This window comes from Marmota flaviventris, chromosome 6 (assembly GCF_047511675.1).
Source record: "Marmota flaviventris isolate mMarFla1 chromosome 6, mMarFla1.hap1, whole genome shotgun sequence".
NCBI classification, from domain to species: domain Eukaryota; kingdom Metazoa; phylum Chordata; class Mammalia; order Rodentia; family Sciuridae; genus Marmota; species Marmota flaviventris.
The window spans coordinates 116,171,991-116,191,733 of record NC_092503.1 but is presented as its reverse complement, the minus strand read 5'-3'; the positions used below and the strand labels follow the sequence as shown (position 1 = coordinate 116,191,733).

General features: G+C 39.5%; 1 protein-coding gene, 1 non-coding gene and 1 pseudogene across 4 annotated transcripts in view; 2 read left to right on the top strand and 1 right to left on the bottom strand.

Moving 5' to 3' along the window:
* Positions 1–19,743, top strand: part of Rnf8 (ring finger protein 8) — a 46,650-nt gene that overhangs the window by 17,509 nt on the left and 9,398 nt on the right. For 2 of the 3 annotated variants that reach the window (XM_071613439.1, XM_027943669.3), the window contains 3 exons: positions 2,815–3,543; positions 5,972–6,034; positions 17,389–17,478. In XM_071613439.1, the coding sequence (XP_071469540.1) occupies positions 2,815–3,543; positions 5,972–6,034; positions 17,389–17,478 (882 nt within the window). Of the gene's footprint in view, positions 1–2,814; positions 3,544–5,971; positions 6,035–17,388; positions 17,511–19,743 lie in introns of all 3 variants that reach the window. The other variant, XR_003583878.3, reaches the window with a different exon arrangement.
* LOC139706299 (U6 spliceosomal RNA) lies at positions 6,695–6,801 on the bottom strand. Its single transcript, XR_011707906.1, has one exon. It is a non-coding gene; the product is annotated as a U6 spliceosomal RNA (small nuclear RNA).
* On the top strand, positions 18,666–19,164 carry LOC114099365 (small ribosomal subunit protein eS25 pseudogene; annotated as a pseudogene).

The following is a 19,743-nucleotide window of genomic DNA, read 5'->3' as shown; positions in this document are numbered from 1 at the left end:
TATGTGTTGATGCAGAGTCAGCAGGACTGATCATTCCCCTAGGCTGAGTAGAAGAATGGGGGAAGGTTGCCAGGTGAGCCATGTTAGGCCCAAGGAAGTGGGTTGACTAGCATTTATGTATGTATGTATATATATATATATATATATATATATATATATATATATATATATACACATACACACACACACACACACACACACACACACACACATATATTCTGCTCAAGCCAAATACTATAGAAAAAGCCAGAAATAGAGGCCTAATACCAAACCATGGCTAAGATCCAATCTCTATTCCCCATTCATCCTCTGTGCCTTGTGGTGAAGCCCTCTGTCATATTCAGGTTGATCAGGGATTTTTTTCTGGCTGAAAAGTAAGCAGCTGTAGTTGCTAGTATAAAGATAAGTTTTTCCCTTCTCCAATGCTGGGGATCTAACCCAGAACCTTGGACATGCTAGGCAAGCACTCTACCACTGAGTCACATCCCCAAACCCCAACATAAGTCTTAGTCTCAATTCAGAAGTGAGTTTCATCTTTGGCCTCTCCCCTAAAGTCAAGTCCTTGATATGGGTTAAAATAACTACCAATATCTGTTAACTCTAAAGCCTACATTTGTTTCAGATCTATTTGTGGACCTATCATTTCTGTTTAGCATCCCTTAGCTAGGACCTATCATTTCCATTAATACCCCAGCTTCACGTGATAATCCTTTGCGTTTATAGGCTGTGCCATGTAATCCCACACCTGTTTGTGCCCTTGGGTTATTCTTTCTGTAGTCAGCTGCTAAAAGTTTTCAGATGGGCATGGTGATACACACCTGTAATTCCAGCGTCTTGGGAGTCTAAGACAGGAGGATTGCAAGTTTGAGGCCAGCTTCAGCAACTTAGTGAGACAATGTCTCAAAATAAAAAATAAAATAAAGGTCTGGGCATATATACCTTGGTACCCCTGGGTTTAATCCCCAGTGAAAAAAAAAAAAAATTGTTTTCTTCTGCCTTTGCACTTGATGTATTTACCTTGTAAGATGTGGAGCTTAGAATTGGAGTGACTTAATAAATCAGTTGAGCCAGGATATAATAATAGTGAACATTTATAAAATGCCACAGACTAGGCACTGTTCTAACTGCACATTAACTCATCAAATTCACAAAAAGATCATGAGGGAGAGACTGTTATTATTCCCCATTTTATAGATGCAAGTAAATGGTCCATAAAGAGGCAAGAAATCTGCTCAAGGTCATACAGCTGGTAAGTGGTAGAGACAGATTATAAATCCAGGCAGCCTGACTCCAGGTGCAGGGTCCATGGTTTTTTTGTTTTTTTTTTTTTTTCATGGTGCTGGGGATCGAACCCAGGTCCTTGTGATTTCAAGGCAAGCACTCTATTACCAAGTTACATCCCCACCCCCAGGTTCCATATTCTTTTTATTTTATTTTAGTTGTAATTTTTAAAATTTTTATTTTATTTTATTGGTAATTAACAAATAATAATTATGATTATGTTGGTCCATTATAGTTGTAGCTAATGATGGGATTTGTTGTTACATATTTGTACGTGTACCTAGGTTCCTTTTTTTTTTTTTGGTAATTTTGTTGTTGTTGATGGACCTTTACTCTATTTATTCACATGTGGTGCTGAGAATTGAACCCAGTACCTCACACATTCCAGGCAAGTGCTCTACCACTGAGCCACAACCCCAGCCTCAAGTTCCATATTGTTTTTTATTTAGTTAGTTAGTTGTTGATGGACCTTATTTATTATTTGTGTGGTGCTAAGAATCGAACTCAGTGCCTCATGCATTCTAGGCAAGTGCTCCACCACTGAGCCACCCCCACCCCACCCCCAAATTCTTGACCTTTACACTTCATTAAAACCAGACAAGTAAACATCAAGCATTTACTTTATACTTAAACACGTATAATAATGTTTTATGCACATTATCTTATTTGCTCCTTACCATCCCTATTTTACAGACAAAATTGAGGCACAGAGAAGTTAAATAAATTGCAGAAAGGACATACAGTTAATAAGCCCAAGGTGTTGCTTCAGGCTCTGGGCCCAAGCCTGGGTCCAGAGCTCTAGCACTTAACCACTATGGGCCTTTGTTGGTATTAATTAGACCAGATCCCACCTACAGTTTGATCCTAGTACAGAGCATTGGTATTCTTTTTTTCGTTTATGCATATTGAGAAGTGCTTTGTTCATTGTGTTGAGGCATCACTTCAGAAACAGTACTTGAGCAGCATTCCTGGCCAAGCCGGCCTTGTGGACTTCACTATTAGGTGACGCTTCCTTCGCTAATAGCAATTTTTCCATTCTTGGGCTATTGCCTGCAGTTTAGGTCAATAAGAACAATTCAGTTTCAGTTTCCTTTAGTGCTATTGCATGTGTTTGAGCAATTTATCCACCAATAATAAGGTGATTCTTGCCTGTTTTCCAGGCAGTTCTCAGTGGAGGCATGAATGTGAAATATGGGTAAAAAGCCAAAGCACTGTTTGAAGAATGCTGTTTCTAAGGATGGTGGTTTATGGACCTTTCTTTTCTATTTGTTCTCAAGGGTGTTTGTTCTGAAAAGGCAGAAGGTTTTGCAGCAGCAGGTGAGAAATTTCATTAAGAAGAACAAAACTGGGCTCGGGTTGTGGCTTAATGGTAAAGTCCCTGCCTAGTATGTGTGAGGCACAGGGTTCAATTCTCAGCACCACATATAAATAAATAAAATAAAGGTCCGTTGACAACTAAAAAAAAAAAAAAAGATTAAAAAAAAGAAGAGCAAAACCAGGAAACTTACTTAATCTTTCTTTCCCTTTCCCCAGAGTCTGAATGGTGTTTGGTTGAACAGAGAGCGCCTGGAACCATTAAAGCTTTATTTCATCCAAAAGGGAGACCACATCCAGCTTGGGGTGCCTCTGGAAAATAAGGAGAATGCAGAGTATGAATATGAAGTTACTGAAGAAGAATGGGAGAAAATTTATCCCTATCTGTCCCCAAAGAGTGACCGGATGAATGAAAAAAATAAGGACTTGAGAACTAAAAGGAAATTTAGTTTAGATGAATTGGAGGGTCTTGCAGCTGAAGGCCCCTCAAATTTGAAATCCAAAATAAGTAAAGTGTCATGTGAACCTGGTCAGCCACTGAAGTCACATGGGAAAGGTGAACCCTCTGAATATTTGGATCCTAAGTTGACTTCTCTTGAAGCACATGAGAAGACCCCAGGGGCTAGTATTTGCCCTGGCCCTCCCAAAGTCATGGAGCCTCATCAAAAGAAGCAGAAAGCCTCAAATCCTTCAGCATCTCAGAGCAGCTTAGAGCTGTTTAAGGTGACCATGTCCAGGATTCTGAAGCTGAAAACGCAGATGCAGGAAAAACAAGTTGCTGTTCTGAATGTGAAAAGGCAAACCCAAAAGGGGAGCTCAAAGAAAATCATGAAAATGGAACAGGAACTGCAGGACTTACAGTCCCAGCTGTATGCAGAGCAGGCTCAGCAGCAGGCAAGAGTAGAGCAACTAGAAAAGACTTTCCAGGAAGAGGAGCAGCATCTCCAGGTACCACACTGAAGGGAAGGCAAGGTTGCCCATCGGTGGGCTGTTACTTTGGGAACCTCTATCTAGAGCTGTCTATTTCTGGTCCAGAGACTAAATGTTTGAGTACCAGAAACAGGAGATAGAATGGGAGAAGAAAGTTGAGAAGGGGGTTAAAGTTTGAGCATGCTGACCAGGAGCCAGACTTAGGGTGTCAAGATATAGGGTATGATGACTGAAAGAGCCAGCTAGAGCATAACTGATCTCAGAATACAAGCCAAGGTATCTCAGACCCACTGTCAGGTGAAGAAGTTGGATGAAGGTCAGGATGGCACAAAACCACATTCCACTCCAATTAAGCCAAGAGTTGACCTCATGACTTATCTGTCTTTGCTCAGTGATCAAAGCCAAATCACTTAGCTGCAAGGCAGTAGGTCAGCTGGTTACTCTGCCCTTGTACCTGACAGTTTGTTAGCTCTGAGGATGAGTCCACTCTGTAGCTAACCTAAGAGGTCAGAGGCTAGAAAAACAGAAAATGTTTTTGTTTCAGTCTTGAGCATCCAGCATGCTGAGGACAGGGACACCATGACTCTGGTATTATGTTGAAATGATAAGCCACTTACTTTCCTTTACTGGGATGACTGTCTTGGTGGTGTCAAAATAATGCTAAATGTGTTTCCATGCCTGAATCATTTGCTTAGATGACAAGCTTTTGCACAAGCTTTAGGCAAACCTGATTCTGTTCCTACTCAAAATGTCAGTTCCCATCTGGCAGGAACCACACATTACTCCCACCCATTTGCTCAGGTATTGTTGAATGTCAGGAATTCTCTGTTGTTGACTTAGAAATAAGAAGGACCAATCACAACTGAAGTGAATAAGCTTTTATTTTTGCTTAGGTTGCTCAGGGCAAGGAACAACAACTGGCTTATTTCTGAACAATTTATAAATTTCATTCTAATTTCTGTTATCCCTTTGAGCTGGCTAGTAGTAGCAGAGAACATGGATTAAGAAGCTCTTTTTTAGGGCTGGGGCTGGGGCTCAGTGGCTGAGCGCTTGCCTCAAACATGTGAGGCACTGGGTTCGATCCTCAGCACCACATAAAAATAAATAAACAAAGTAAAGATATTGTGTCCATGTATAACTAAAAAAATATTTTTTAAAAAATGAAGCTCTTTTTAGGGTATATACTGTTGCATGTGTGTACCTTTTTGTTTCCCTTATCTAGCCTAGACTAGTTCTTTAGATTAATAAAGGGTGTTTTATCTCTACGTATTTAGTGTGTCAAACCTTCACTAGAACAGAACCCTCTTGAAGGGATAATGTGTTCAGGAATAAGAGTTACTCTTTGTTTTGTGATGATGGGGATTAAACTCAGGATCTCACGCATGCTAGGTAAGCACTCTACCACTGAGCTACATCCTGAAGAGTTACTGTTAATATTTGTGGCCATTTTGTATGCTTCAAGGTATAGGTGCAAAACCTATTCCTGTAGCCAAATGTTAACTAAAGGTGAAAAAGCCTGGTTTAGAGAATTTCTCCAGGGGTCGTGTATTAATGGCTCAAAGCAAAGTGTATATAGTCCTAGTTGCATTTCCTTCTGCCCACCCAACCCTGGGGATTTAGCCTACCCCTGCTCCTTGTTCAGAAGTTCACATAGATTTTTTTTTGTTGTGTTTGTTTTTTGGGTAACCATGATGCCTGGCACTAAGAAGTTCTGCTGGGCAAAAAATGCTTAATAAATGGTTTTTGCCATTAAGTAATTCATCCTGTTGAAGAGACAAGATGTATTATGCACATAATATAATAGGAAAACAGTTTTCATTGAGTTTCTAAACCAGACTACAATTTCATGTGGGCATACTAAATGGGTAGGTAATTCTTAAGGAGGGAAGAGCCCAGAGGTTCTTTTGGAAGAAGCTGGACTAGATTAATGAGATTGTGGAAGGCTTGCATTATCGCAGCTTTGGCGGACGCTCACACCGTCAGGTGGAGGAAATATAACATAAGCTCATGCTCGGGGACAGGAAGACTAGTTTATAAGCAAAAAGTGGTCTCAGAATGAGGAGACAGGGTGACCAGAATTTAGGGAAAAAACATAGAAGATCTTCTGAGTCCCAGCATTAGACATTATGTCTGAGTTTAGATTCAGAAGTTCTCAGTTTATATCCTTTGGGGTGTCTTGGCATTAGCCAGTGAAGGAGGCATGGACTGTTCCAGAACCACCCAAGTGGTGGCTTAAAGCTGACAGTCCTGAGGTGTGTAGTGTTTGTGGGGATAACTGCTCAAATCCTTTACTGCCATAAGCTTTAGGTGAGAGTGAAGAGATTTCAACCTGCTCACTGACCTCTGTTATTTCTAGATTCCAACACTAGCTCATAGGTTCTGCTCCTTGTTGGGTTTTTCCCCCTTTTTTAATAGGAAAACCTTTCATTTTGTTTTGGCTTTGCAGGGTTTGGATAAAGAGCAAGGAGAAGAAGATCTCAAGCAACAGCTGGCCCAGGCTCTGCAGGAGGTAACTTATCTCTTGCTTCTGTAAGGAGATTGTAGAGTAGCCGGGCATCACATGGCCACTAGCTGCCCCTGTGGCTTAGCCCATACCTCTGCAGCGTCTCTAGTCTGCAGACAGAGCAGGTGGCAGATGCTCACACCATCAGGCTGGAGACTTGGAGCCTCACAGATATGCCAGATCTCAGTATGAAAACTTACATCTTCATCTGAACAGAAGTTGCTCTGGTGTCAATGGAACCGAGTCTGTAGCAATTAGGAGGCTCTCTGGGGAAGTGGCTCTACTTCAAGAATAGTGAGGGCAGCGGAGAGGAAATGTGGTCTATGACTTGGCTCTCAGGGCTTGTGAGGGCCTCTAAGCCTCATCATCCCTGAGCTGTGGCCATCCAGAAACCATTCGAGAATGTTCTAATTAAGCATTTTCAGTCAGATTGAAAATGTTCAGTTTTAATGGTCACCAAAAACACATTAAATCAACAGAAGAGTAAAGCTCACAGGAATAAAATTCCTCTATAAGATTGCCTATAATTTATTTCATTCAACTTGGCTACTTCTCCCATTGATTATTTTATATATATATATATATTAGTTGTAGGTGGGCACATTTCTTTATTTTTTTATGTGGTGCTGAGGATCAAACCCAGTGCCTCACACTTGCAAGGCAAGTGCTTATATGGAACGCTTCATGAATTTGCGCGCCATCCTTGAGCAGGGGCTATGCTAATCTTCTCTGAATTGTTCCAATTTTAGTATATGTGTCACTAAAGCGATCACCCATTTGATTATTTTTATGTATTTTTTTTGCATCTTTAAAACCTGCTGTATTTTCTGCCTTTTATGTACTATAATTAGTAGTTTGATAAAAGTTTACTTAGATTAGTGGGGTGACTTGAATTTCTTTGATGAAATTTAGCAAACTGTTAGAATTTATCTTTTCAAACTTACAGTACTAACAGCTACATTGTTTGGAAGCATGACAGGGTGCCTGCCTTAATTTCCTTGAGGGGTCCACAAGTAGCTTTGGAAAGAATTGGGTGAAAATCAATTTAGTCTTTTTGGAATTTTATTTCCTGGGCTCTTTTATTTTTATAGAGTGGGAGGGTAGGCATGTTTCCCATTTGGAGCATTATTAAATTAATAATTTTTTTTTTCATCAATTGGGAAAGAGTAAGGTTCCATGAGGATCATTAAATTCCCTGCACCCACAAACCCCTCACCTTGCCTTGAGGCAGACAGGAAAACACTTATGTCAAAGGGTGGTTGGGCATGCATTCATCAACCTAAAGTGTGATGCAAATATCATGGCTCTGTACCATCATGCCTGAGGGCATGCCTTTCTCAACTTGAGAGCGATGGTTGTTTTCTCTTTCACCCTTCCACCCTGCTGGGCCTTCTGAAGTTCCTAGGCCCACAGAAAATTTTGTATTTCCATAGAGCTTCTTTTTATTATACTGGAGATGAAACCCAGGGCTGCTGAATTTATTTATGTTTTTATTTTGAGACAGGAACTTGCTAAATTGCCCTGGCTGGTCTAGAGTTTGTGATCCTCCCACCTCAGTCTCCTGAGTAACTGGTATCACAGGCTGTGCCACCACCCCTGGCTCCATAGAGCTTTAAAAACTTTTTTGAATGTTTTTCATACCTATTATTTTTTATCAACACTGGGGTTAAGAGGAGCACCCATTTTTCCCATTTTCAGGTGAAAAAGTTAAGGAACATAAATCTAATTAGCGGTCAAGATGAAGACCCAGGCCTCTGACATGACTTATTCCAGGAGATCACACATTTAAACTTTTGTTTCTTGAGGAATGTCTTTGCAGAAATGCTTGCCTTTCTCCACTTCTTTTAAAAAATAATTTGAGGTGAGATTCTAAAAAATAAGCTATGTTTACATGTGAAGGAACTCACAAATTTTCTTCCTTCCTTTTCTCCTCCCTCCCTCTCGCCTTTCCTTCTTCCCTCCTTCCCTCCACCTCTAGCATGCTAAGCACGTGTTCTACCACGGACTCACACCTCCAGCCTTAACTTTGTTTCATAGACATGGAACTCCTAGACATTTGCAGTGGGCAGTTAGTTATAGTGAATTAACTATTAGTTCTTGGTTATGCCTACTTCTAGAAGATACTGGCAAGGTTCAGGCAACATTGCCTTGTGATTTGTAGAATAAATAGGTTAAAGGTCTTTTTTATTTAAATGAAAATAAGTATCTCATTTCTCAGAATCCTCTTTCCCCCTGAATGTTTGCTGGTTGGTTTGTTTGATTCCTTGTGTGTGTGTGTGTGGTGGGGGTTGTTATGCTCAAGTTCGGGACCCCCAAAAGACCACCAGAGACCAAGATCGATGTAAGCAGCAAAGAGGTGTTTATGGTGAGCTAGCTCGGTCCTCCGTGCACACAGCAACTGGTGTCGCTAAGAGGCCCCGAGCCCAGGGTTTGCAGCAGTTTTATATACTCTTTGGGGAAAGCAGGGACTTCACATACATCATAGCATCTCTTAGCAAATCATCACACACCGCAGGAAGATCATAAAACAACTCTAAAACATGATTAGCACATTCACTGGTGGGAACAAGTTGGGTAAGGGTGATTGGTTAGTACAAGAGGGGGATTCGTTTGAACTGATTGGTTTAAGCCATGAGGGGAGTGCATGCTGAACTACATGGTTTCCCAACATGTTATCAACCACCATAAACTACTGGGAGGGTCATCTGGCATCCCAGGTATTTTCCCTGTCTCATGCTGATTGGTGGCTGCTAGGGGGTTGCAGTGGGTCCTCACCTAGCCTGACTGAGTCAGGGTGCCACAGATCTCTCCTGTTATTTATAGATAGGCAGAGTGGGTATGTGCCTAAGAGTGCTCTGTGGGTTTTTCCAAGGACAAGGGTCATGCCCCCTTCCTTGGACAGGCTTTGCTCTGAGGTAGAGGCTGGTTTCTCAAAAAATAGAGTCACATCAGTTTCTTATTCCCCCCTTTGTCTGGAAACTTGGGAACCAATCATGGTTCCCTCAGTTGAGGGTCTATTTGGGCAGGCTCTACATCTTGGTAGAGTAAACAGTAACCCTCAGGGGACAGTCTTCAACTTCCCAGACTCACTCAAAATTGGCCTCCTAAATCCAACCTGACTCAATTTACTACACTGTCTATTTCTGGCTTCATTCCCCCCTCTAATTTTAGGAACACCTTATTGCTGTAAGAAGGGGCGATGGCTCGTTCTAGCTGCTTCAAAGCTGAGAGGGGGGCGTCAAACATGAGGGGGCTCGACGATGCGGGGGATGACAACATAGGGGACGTGGGGGACAAGAGTTCCCTTTTAGAAGTCAGTTCAGTTTGAAGTCTGATTGGGGAAGAACAGATTGTAAAGTCATCTGGGGATGGATGCTTCTATGAGAGAAACAAAAACCATGAGTACTGAATAAATGTTGCAGCAGCTGGAACAGGTCGCTGTATAATAAAAGTTTCCTCACCAGGCTTTAACATCCCCAGTTATCAGGACTGAAAGCATAACATTTAACTTTAACTTTTAGTGTTACAGATGTCCTTCCCCATTAAGATACAGTTTAATAATGTCATCTGATCTTGCAAAATCCTATTACTAGTATGACCTCTGTGTCTAATAGAGAAACCTTTAATTCTGTTACTTGGGGCTGCATGATTATACTAGCAAACACCAAGCCTACATGTGTATGTTAGGAATATCTGTAGGCCTTAAACTAAAAACTACTCTGGCAGTTCTTTTTGATAGTTTCTTTTGATAGTAATCAGGCATTCCTGCCTAAGAATCTCTTTTGTAGCCTCCAGTCATACTTATTCTTGGGGGCTAACACAAGGTGTATACCTTAAGTTACATTTAATTATTATTATTTAAAATGCCCAATAATAACGGTGTTTGGGTTTTAACTGTCTTTGCTAAGTGTTTAAGATGAAGCAAATTGACTTTTGTTTCTATCTATTGTTAACAGCTGAGTTTCCATGGGAGTCCTGGGGGAACTTTACAGCAGCTTCTCGTTTCTGCTAGTGCCATTTGCACTAGGATGGGTCCAGGTCTTGCTTGACCATGTGGCTTCTCTTGGAAGCATCAGGGATCTCTCCCTTCTCCAATGACCCTCCTCTTCATAGCAAATGCACAGATTGGCTTTCTGTTCTTCAGTGGTCTCATTAATCTCCCTGATCGGGAGGTTATGTGGCCCAGAGTTGCAAAGCTCTTGAGAGAAGTTCCCTGTTTCCTGGATTCAGACTGACTCAGAGGGCAAGAGCCAAATATTGGTTTTCTTGGCCCTTTTAATTTAACTTTAATTCTAAATCTTAAACATTCAGCAAATCAATTTCAACAGTCTTATATTAAGAGCACTGGGCTTTAATGTCTATCTCTCTATCCTGTAGGTGATAACTTATTATCTTAAATTAACCCAGGTTGTGTGTTCTTAAAGCAGTACCTCTGCAAAATATTAACAGGCAATCTTTAGACCATTTATAAGAAAACTACAAAACAAAACAAACAAGAGTAAAAACATATTTAGTTCGTGAAATAGCTACCTTGAACTTTGGCAGAGTTATACATTATATCCCCTGATTGAGATCCTAGTAATCTTGACAAAAGCCAGCTTTTGGACACAACTTTAAATATACTGAAATCTGGCCTACTTCTTTCGTAGAGTCATTCTCACATGTAATAAGATGGGACACAGAGCCTTATTTCAGTTAAGGCGGGGCTCTTCATAATTCTTAAGTATTAAGTGCTCTAGTTCTGAAGCTGATCTTTGTTTTTTAAACATCATTTTACAAAGTTTACATAAATTGTTGCTCAAGTTCACATGAATATTAGGTAACAATATAATATCACATCTAAAACATGAATTAAAGAAAGGCTGAAAGCTTTTAACCTTTTGTAGAAAAGTAGCAAAGTATTTTTGTGTTTTACAGTATTAACTTTTACATAGCTCAGGCTCTCATTAACTTAAAAATAGATTTAAATTGTACCTCAGTGTAAAAAGTAACCTAAAACTTTACATATCTTATTGATAACAGGTCCAGTTATAGAACATCAAATGACATAAATAAATCTCCAATATGTTTTTCTTTTAAGCCTAAAATTACCATACAACTTTACAATACCAGTTGATAAAATGCTCTTTTAAAGCTTCTACCTTACAGACTTGTATACCTGGAAGATATGAACACATTAATAGCACAATAATTACATTGATTTTTTTTTTTACCATATGATTTATTTTTATTTTTTTTTTAGTCATACATGACAGCAGAATGTATTTTGACATATAATACATACATGGAATGTACATACATCAATCATAATGTCTATTCTATTCTGCTGCCCTTCCTATCCCCCCTACTCCTCCCCTCCTCTCCCATCCTTTCTCTCTATCCACACTTTTTTTTCTTTTTCTCATTACAACATCATATATGTATTCTGTATAACAATGAGGTTCTCTTTCCATCTTCCGTGCAACTCCCCTTCTCCCTCTTTTTCCCTCTCACCTCTCTTCCCTATTTAGTGGTAGTCTTCTTCTCATGCTCTTCCTCCCTATCCCATTTTGAGTCACCCCCCTTATATCAGAGAAGACATTCAGCATTTGTGTTTTAGGGATTGGCTAACTTCATTTAGCATAATCTGCTCTAATGACATCCATTTGCCTGCAAATGCCATGATCTTGTTATTTTTTAGTGCTGAGTAATATTCCATTGTGTATAAATGCCACATTTTTTTTTAATCTATTCATCTATTGAAGGGCATCTAGGTTAGTTCCACATTCTAGCTATTGTGAATTGTACTGCTATAAACATTGATGTGGCTGTGTCCCTGTAGTATGCTCTTTTTAGGTCTTTTGGGTATAGTCCGAGAAGGGGAATAGCTGGGTCAAATGGTGGTTCCATTCCCAATTTTCCAAGGAATCTCCATACTGCTTTCCAAATTGGCTGCACCAATTTGAGTCCCACCAGCAATGTATGAGTGTACCTTTTTCCCAGCACCCTCACCAGCACTTATTGTTGTTTGACTTCATAATGGCTGCCATTCTTATTGGAGTGAGATGGTATCTTAGAGTAGTTTTGATTTGCATTTCTCTGATTACTAGAGATGGTGAGCATTTTTTCATGTATTTGTTGATTGATTGTATATCCTCTTCTGAAAAGTTTCTGTTCAAGTCCTTGGCCCATTTGTTGATTGGGTTATTTGCTTTTTTGTTGTTTAACTTTTTGAGTTCTTTGTATACTCTATAGATTAGAGCTCTATCTGATGTTTGAGGGGTAAAAATTTGTTCCCAGGATGTAGGCTCCCTATTCACCTCACATTATTTCTCTTGCTGAAAAAAACTTTTTAGTTTGAATTCGTCCCATTTGTTGATTCTTGGCTTTAACTCTTGTGCTATAGGTGTCTTATTAAGAAATTTGGGGCCTGCCCCCATGTGGTGAAGATTAGGGCCAACTTTATCTTCTATTAGATGCAGAGTCTCTGGTCTGATTCCTAGCTCCTTGATCCATTTTGAGTTGACTTTTGTGCATGGTGAGAGAAAGGGAATCAATTTCATTTTGTTGCATATAGATTTCCAGTTCTCCCAGCACCATTTGTTGAAGATGCTATCCTTTCTCCATTGCATGTTTTTAGCATCTTTGTCTAATATGAGGTAGTTGTAATTTTGTGGATTTGTCTCTGTGCCCTCTATTCTGTACCATTGGTCTACCTGCCTATTTTGGTACCAGTACCATGCTGTTTTTGTTACTGTTGCTTTACAGTATAGTTTAAAATCTGGAATTGCAATACCACCAATTTCACTCTTCCTGCTTAGAATTACTTTAGCTATTCTGGGTCTCTTATTTTTCCAGATGAATTTCATGATTGCTTTTTCTATTTCTGCAAGGAATGTCATTGGGATTTTGATGGGAATTGCTTTGAATCTGTAAAGTGCTTTTGGTAATATGGCCATCTTAATAATATTAATTCTACCAATCCATGAGCAAGGTAAATCCTTCCATCTTCTAAGGTCTTCTTCTATTTCTTTTTTCAGGGTTCTGTAGTTTTCATTGTATAGATCTTTCACCTCTTTTGTTAGGTTGATTCCCAGGTATTTTATTTTTTTTGAGGATATTGTGAATGGAGAGTTGTCCTCATTTCCATTTCAGAGAATTTGTCACTGATATACAGGAATGCCTTTGATTTATTGGTATTGATTTTATATTCTGCCCCTTTGCTGAATTTATTTACTAGTTCTAGAAGTTTCTTGGTTGAACTTTCTGGGTCTGCTAGGTATAGGATCATGTCATCGGCAAATAGTGCTGATTTAAGTTCTTCTTTTCCTATATTTATGCCTTTAATTTCTTTCGTCTGTCTAATTGCTCTAGCTAGTGTTTCAAAAACTATGTTGAATAGAAGTGGTGAGAGAGAGCATCCCTGTCTTGTTCCAGATTTTAAAGGGAACGCCTTCAATTTTTCTCCAGTTAGAATGATGCTGGCCTGAGGCTTAGCGTATATAGCTTTTACCATGTTGAGATAATTTCCTGTTATCCCTAATTTTTCTAGAGTTTTGAACATAAAGGGATGCTGTATTTTGTCGAATGCTTTTTCAGCATCTATCGAGATGATCATATGGTTCTTATCTTTAAGTCTATTGATGTGATGATGAATTACATTTATTGATTTCCATATATTGAACCAGCCTTGCATCCCAGGGATGAATCCCACTTGGTCATGGTGCACGATCTTTTTTGTATCCGATTTGCCAGAATTTTATTGAGAATTTTTGCATCTATATTCATTAGGGATATTGGTCTGAAGTTTTCTTTCTTTGATGTGTCTTTGTTCTGGTTTTGGAATCAGGGTGATGTTGGCCTTACAGAATGAATTTGGAAGTACTCCCTCTTTTTCTATCTCCTGAAATAGATTGAAGAGTATTGGTATTAGTTCTTCTTTAAAGTTCTTATAAAACTCTGCCGTGTATCCGTCTGGTCCTGGGCTTTTCTTGCTTGGAAGTCTTTTGATGGCTTCTATTTCCTCACTTGATATTGGTCTGTTTAGGTTGTTTATATCATCCTGACTCAATCTGGGTGGCTCATATGCCTTAAGGAATTTATCGATGCCTTCACTATCCTCTATTTTATTAGAGTATAGGGTTTCAAAATAATTTTTAATTATCTTCTGTGTTTCTGAAGTGTCTGTTTTGATATTGCCTTTTTCATCCCGTAAGCTAGTAATTTGGGTTCTCTCTCTTCTTCTCTTTGTTAGTGTGGCTAGTGGTCTATCAATCTTATTTATTTTTTCAAAGATTCAACTTTTAGTTTTGTCAATTTTTTCGATTGTTTCTTTTGTTTCGATTTCATTGATTTCAGCTCTGATTTTAATTATTTCTTGCCTTCTACTGTATTTGCTGCTGATTTGTTCTTTTTCTAAGGCTTCAAGGTGTAGTGTGAGGTCATTTATTTGTTGGCTTTTCCTTCTTTTAAGGAATGAACTCCATGAAATGAATTTTCCTCTTAGTACTGCTTTCATAGTGTCCCAGAGATTTCGATATGTTGTGTCTGAGTTTTCATTTACCTCTAAGAATTTTTTAATTTCCTCTTTGATGTCTTCTGTAACCCTTTGTTCATTCAGTAGCATATTGTTTATTCTCCATGTGATGTAGGATTTTTTCTTTCTTATTTTATTATTGATTTCCAATTTCATTCCATTATGATCAGATAAAATGCATGGTAGTATCTCTACTCCTTTGTATTTGCTAAGATTTGCCCTGTGACATAATATATGGTCTATTTTTGAGAAGGATCCATGTGCTGCTGAGAAGAAAGTGTATCTGCTTGATGTTGGGTGGTATATTCTGTATATGTCAATTAAGTCTAAGTTATTAATTGTATTATTGAGCTCTAGGGTTTCTTTATTCAACTTTTGTTTGGAAGATCTGTCCAGTGGTGAGAGAGGTGTGTTAAAATCTCCCATGATTATTGTGTTGTGGTCTATTTGACTATTGAACTTGAGAAGAGTTTGTTTGAACGTAGCTGCACCATTGTTTGGGGCATATATATTAATGATCGTTAAGTCTTGTTGGTGTATTGATGTTTTTATATTAACCAAGTTTAGCTTTTAAAGACATAGCACAATTTTCTAAAATAACAGTTCTTGTTTAATCAGCTGTTTAATTCCTTTAAGATTACTTACTTTAGAAACAAGAAACAAAACTTAATAAAACAAAATGTTATGAGAAATCTTTGTCCTTTTAACATATGACTGATTGTAAAGACAAACTTACACAGACCTTTTTTATCACTTACTTAAACCTATATAGCCAACATACACAGACCTGCTTTATCACTTACTTAAACCCTCTTATTTACTTAATCACATAGACTCTCTTATCCAGAAACACATTTTCCTTCTATTAAAATCCATACCTAGAACCTTCTAATTTCCCTTTTCCATCTGTTAGCCTCCTTTTCTATTCACATTTTAAAACAATCCTTGTAAATTTCTGAATTTAGGCAGATTATTTCATAGACATCAACATTTTATTAGTTTTTTTTTTTTTTTGGACACCTAGAAAAACTTGTAAGCTTAATTTTAAAAACATCTTTATTTTCATCTGTTTACCCAATTTAAATTGAACCGTTTAAATCACGTGAATCAAAGATATTTGGATCCATTTTTTTTTAATTTTCATGAGTGCTCTATATATCTGCCAATTTTCATAAAGACATCATTATTTTTATCTGTTACAGCACATAACACTAGTGTGCACACATAACACAATAGTAAAGGCCTTGTAGCTTTTCGCAGGGGAAATCTCCACTGCAATGTTTAAAGACTCCACAGTTGATATCAACACATTATTGCCCATGTCTTAAAGGGCCAGAAACAGATACAGATAGAGAGAAAGGAGCTCCAGACTACGGCTGACAGACAGGAACTTTTAAAACAGACCAGATAAGAGAAAAATCTCCCCAAGTTTCTAACTCCCATTTAATTATGACTTCTACACCAGTGGCACCATAGATGTCCACACTAGTGGACCAGATGTTCTCACAGAGGGGCAACCAGAAGTGTAAAATCAAGGGTCTCAGTGTGGCGGTTTTACTGCATTCAGTGTCTCCCCCCCCCCCCCTTTTTTTTAAGTAGACAGAGATGGAGCAATCTTTACAGTGCAGAGAAGGAAGGAGGGAGTTCCCCGAAGCAAAAGGGGCTTCGGCAACTGCTGGGAGTCCCTCAGTCCCTCCTTTTACTTACAGGATTAGCTCCTCTGGTTAGGTCCAATCCCAGGCACGCTGCATATCTCCTAACTTTCCAGTAGTCAGCTGTCAAAAAGTTAATCCTCCGCATGCAGTTGCTTGAAGTGCTAGGCCTTCCCAGGAAAGCAGAGCGAGGGCTCCTCTAGAGTCCCCTTTGGGGTGCCAAAATTTGTGACTGGAAGTTCGGTTCCTGTCCTTGAAGCCAATTAATGCCAATTTAATAATGAGGACAGAGTTTTGAGAAAAAGAAAAAGGGAGATATCAAAGTTCTTAGATCCCCAGAAGGCATTTCCCTCTGCAGTGGGTGCACTCAAGCCAACTACGGGAAGAAAAGAAAACATTGCTTCCCTAATCCCATTTAACAAAGGGGAGTAAAGTTTATCAAAGTTTTTTAAAACACAGCTCAAAGGGGTGTAAAGGGTGAGAACAGAAAAGCTGGCAGTTCTATTGACTTTTGGTCCCTTTCAGGGAAGCAGGAGAAGCATACCAGGGACATTTTCAGGCTAAAATTTATCTAAAGTTACCTCCACACATCTAAGGCAGATCGGAACTTGGGACACTGCATCTGTCCAAAGTAAAACAATGCCATCACACTTAACAGAGACATAGACAAAAAGACACAGATTCCCTTTTCAGATTGTTGACAAAAACGAAAGTGGGGTGCTGGCCCTAAGCCAACTGGGGCCTTCCCCTCAGACATACAGATTGGGGGAGTATCCCCCTCAGATTGGGGGATTAGTTCCCTGCTGGGTAGCCTCATAGTACTTACACACTGGTTTTCCAGAATCATATAAGTGACCCTTTAATAAGATGCACATTCATGGGCCCCAGACCAGAGGTACAGAATCACACTTCCTGGAAGGCCGTGTTAAGTTTTTCAGTTGGTGTGGTTGGCCACTGAGGCTGGGTTAATGGAGAGAAACTAATAGACTTGATAGCTTCCTTCCCTACCGGCCCCTTTGCATGAAAAAAGCAGCAGGTAGATGGGATACTCTGAATGAAAGAAGATATTTTGAAATTGTTAATTCATTGATTTCTGAATATATATATATATATATATATATATATATATACAGAGACTATAAGGGGGGGAAACAGGTGTGTAGCTCATCTATGTATCTATTATGTTTCTACAGCATCGAGCTCTAATGGAAGAGTTAAATCGCAGTAAGAAGGATTTTGAAACAATCATTCAAGCTAAGAACAAAGAATTGGAGCAGACCAAGGTACTGGAAAGAAGATGGAGGTTTAGAATTTGGTTAGTACATGCAACTCAGCATTTTCAACAGTGCAAGGGTTGCTATGGTGAATGAGAGAGATTGTGGCTGCTCCGAGCCTCGGGGGAAATAATCTGTAAAATTATTCAGGCCTGTAGAGGACTCTGCTTGCAAGACAACATCTAATTCTTTCCCTTGTTTAGAAGCTAAGTGCTGGGAATGAGGTACTTGCACCCTGCATTCTAGTCCTTTCTGAATGATGGGTGCTCCTTCAGGGTATGGTGAATGCAGACTAAGGAGTATTGTAATCAAAATTGAAAAATAGTTCATCTTGATGCATTTATGCAATTCCTTCCCTCAGTGAATCGGTAGAACTCTTAAATCGGGTTATAAACCTAAGTGCCTACCATGGCCAGTAATAAAAGTGAGCAAAGGGGCCTGAGTATAAAAACATAGTAGGGATTGCTGAGGACTGTGGTACTCGCCTTCCACACAAACTGATGAGTCAGCTCTTTGCTCAGTCATTTGTTGCTGTCCAGAAATGCAGGTTGGTGTTGTCATATATTTGTTTTTTTCCACAGGAGATGGAAATCCAGATGTTTGTATAAAAGTACCCCAGTTTTCAAACATTGGCCACAAATATTTTTTGTTTTTATTTATTTTGTTTTATTTATTTATTTATTTATTGTTGGTACTGGTAATTGAACCCAGAGGTGCTTTGCCACTGAACTACATCCCCAGTCTTTTTTATTTTTTAATTTGAGCCAGGGTCTTGCTAAATTGTGAGAGTTTCACTAAGTTGCTGAGACTGGCCTTGAACTTGCAATCCTCCTACCTCAGCCTCTCAAGTTGCTGGGGTTATAGGCATGTCCCATCATGTCTGGCACAGTTTTAAATTTTTTAACTGATGCATAAAACCATAGAAATTGTACATATTTAAGAGGTTCTACATGACGTTTCAATACGCATATAAGTTTAGGGTTTTTATACGTGCTTTTTAATACCATGAAGACCAAGCTAAACAAGTCTGCAGGATAGATCCGGTCCACAGGTTACCCAGTTTAAAACCTTGAAATGAATACCTGACTGCATCCCTTCCTACTCCACATACAGACCTGAAGCTGAGTGCAGAAGAAAGAGACTCTTTTTTCTTCAGTTGACTTGATATCCGTGTCCTGTATTCAAATCACCTAGTACCCTTTTTGTGCGACATCTTGACGAGGCTCCAGTGGCTGTTGCTGCTCTCCAAGCTTAGCGATGCCGCCCAAGGATGACAAGAAGAAGAAAGACGCCGGAAAGTCGGCTAAGAAAGACAAGGACCCAGTGAACAAATCTGGGGGCAAAGCCAAAAAGAAGAAGTGGTCCAAAGGCAAAGTTCGGGACAATCCCAACAATCTAGTCTTGTTTGACAAAGCTACTTATGACAAACTCTGTAAGGAAGTTCCCAACTATAAGCTTATTACCCCAGCTGTGGTCTCTGAGAGACTGAAGATTCGAGGTTCCCTGGCCAGGGCAGCCCTTCAGGAGCTCCTCAGTAAAGGACTTATCAAACTGGTTTCAAAGCATAGAGCTCAAGTAATTTATACCAGAAATACCAAGGGTGGAGATTCTCCAGCTGCTGGTGAAGATGCAGGAACAGGTCCAATCAACTGTACATTTGAAACAACAAAACTTTATTAAAACAAACAAACAAACAAATCACCTAGTACCTTCTTCCCCAACCTCCAAGAAACCACCGTATCTTATTTTTTTCTTTATTGTGGTGCTGGGGATTAAACCCAGGACCTTGTGCATGCTAGGCAAACACTCTACCACTGAACTACATCCCCCAATCCCTGTGCTCTTTAAGTTTTTAGGGAACTTTATTCTAGTTAGAAATGGGTCCAGAATCTCTTCACTTCCTTAAGTAACCTAACAGTCTTTGCTTTGATTGGAAGAGAAAATAAAAGATGAAAAAGAACCAGTTACTCAAATATACTCCAAATGGCTTTTTCTTTCCTCCCCAGGGGCTCTTGTTGCTTTTGTTTGAGGGGATGAGTTAACTGTCTTAAATGTATCAAAAGAGCATGCCTAGAGCTGGGCATGGTGGCGCACACCTGTAATCCAAGTGGCTTGGGAGGTTGAGGCAGGAGGATCATGAGTTCAAAACTAGCCTCAGCAAAAGTGAGGTGCTAAGCAACTCAGGGAGCCCCTGTCTCTAAATAAAATACAAAATAGGGCTGGGAATGTGACTCAGTGGTTGAGTGCCCCTGAGTCCAATCCCTGGTTACCCCC